At 37.5% G+C, this 1,735-nt stretch overlaps 1 protein-coding gene across 1 annotated transcript in view; it reads right to left on the bottom strand.

The window, feature by feature from the left end:
• The window catches only part of LOC119593518 (heat shock 70 kDa protein 14-like), a gene marked incomplete at its 5' end in the record, with an annotated part of 59,151 nt that extends 58,178 nt beyond the window's left edge, over positions 1-973 (bottom strand). The window contains 3 exon segments of the mRNA XM_037942480.1: positions 177-369; positions 487-715; positions 893-973. Of these exon segments, the coding sequence (XP_037798408.1) occupies positions 177-369; positions 487-715; positions 893-973 (503 nt within the window).
• Between the last annotated feature and the right edge of the window lie 762 nt (positions 974-1,735).

Here is a 1,735-nt window from a genome sequence, read left to right as displayed (position 1 = left end):
AAGCTGCAATACAGGGGCTGTGAAAATCATGTGCTTCATAGCATACAATTAGTTTGTGACTTTCTACCTTGCAAGCATATGCTCATGAAATTACTGAGCTACTGTAGGTACTGATTATACCTTAAAATTCCACAGACTTTCCCTTGCTTACAAAATATATCAGTGTATACACTTACAAATTCTTTTTGTTGTCATTTACAAGGCCATATGCTAAGACTGCAGCAACTGGTTGACTGATAGTTGACATCAAATTAAAAGAAGCTTTCTTGGCAGCTTTCTTGATAACCTCAACAGCTGCTTCACTGGTCCAAGCTGGAACACTTATAACAAGAGGGAGCTCTGATTCACTTGTCTGATTCATGGCAATACCTGTAGAATGAAATAATGTTCATGATGCCAATATTCATAACAAAAATAAAGGTTGAGTAATTAAAACCATAAAAAAATGCAACTTTATAAGCAATGAGTGAATACATAATCATATACCTTTGAGCAGAGTAAAAATGTGAGTTAAAACCTCCTCTGCGGTAACAGTTGCAGTTTTCTCTCCTCGTTGCACTGTGTAGCACACTTGGTTATTTTCCCATTTAGGACAACATGATACATTAGACTGACAGGTTCCTTCATCTTCACTGCAGCTGGCACTGCGTAGCACATTCTGAATGGTATTTGCCGCATGTCGGATCATTCCCTGCTTAGCTGCAAGTCCTGTTACCTAGTAATTGTGAAAATTGCATTCGAAGGTACATAGCATAAGATAAATTTACAACATTATTTTTCATGTTTTATGTCTACCACAATATATTCTCCTAAGCTGTGCATGAATCATATTCAAACCTAAATTCTGCAATTCACTTGCAAATAGAAAAAGATGATCTTTACTAGTACTCACCACTTCCATCTCATGATATGCCACCACTGCAGGAGTAACTCTGTCTCCAGAGGCATTGGCCACAACTTCAAATTTTCCATCCTGTCAATACAAAAGTAAAAAAAAAAAGTCATATGCATTATTGCTAAACAAATTAGGAATATGTGATTTTAATGAATTAACTTGACATCCAAGTGCAATCTCTAAGTAAGCTCTGCTGTTTCACAGACAATATTCCATAAGGAAAAACATCACCCATGACTTTTCCAATCTGCTGGATTATCTGAAAGTATCATAGGGCTGAAAATAACTGTATCTACTGCCTATAGTTGTTCCCTTTCATAAGCATAAATGAAGAGAAAATATATATATTTCATAGTTTGATACTAACAACCAGATGCACATTTGTTAATCCTCCGGTGAAAATACTAACAAGGGTAGAAAGAGAAGCATCATTATTCTCATTGCAATCAAAATAGCAAGTGCTAGACTGAGCACATTAGTGCTGGGTACATGCTCTGTCCAATGTACTTCTAGTAAATCTTATTTACATACAGATGACAACACACATAATTAGTCACTAAGTTGTTAACAAGTTGGTCTACCTGACCTCACCAGTTTACCAACCCCTGTGAGAACCAAGATATCAATTATGCTTGGCCTAATCTGACCAATCAGGTCACCTCCAGAGGTCAAACCATCAAGAACACTTCCAGCTCCAGCCCCCCCAGGGCTGGCCAGCTGCACCACCACCACACTCAAGCACCATTTCCAGTCTATCTTATCATGTCTTCAATTTAGTAGCTTAAACATATAAAAGTCAACTGACATCATCTTTACCACAGCAAAAGGAGCATCACTGCT

This window comes from Penaeus monodon, chromosome 32 (assembly GCF_015228065.2).
Source record: "Penaeus monodon isolate SGIC_2016 chromosome 32, NSTDA_Pmon_1, whole genome shotgun sequence".
NCBI lineage: Eukaryota > Metazoa > Arthropoda > Malacostraca > Decapoda > Penaeidae > Penaeus > Penaeus monodon.
The sequence above is the reverse complement of the archived record's forward strand: the minus strand, read 5'-3'. Positions and strand labels throughout refer to the sequence as shown.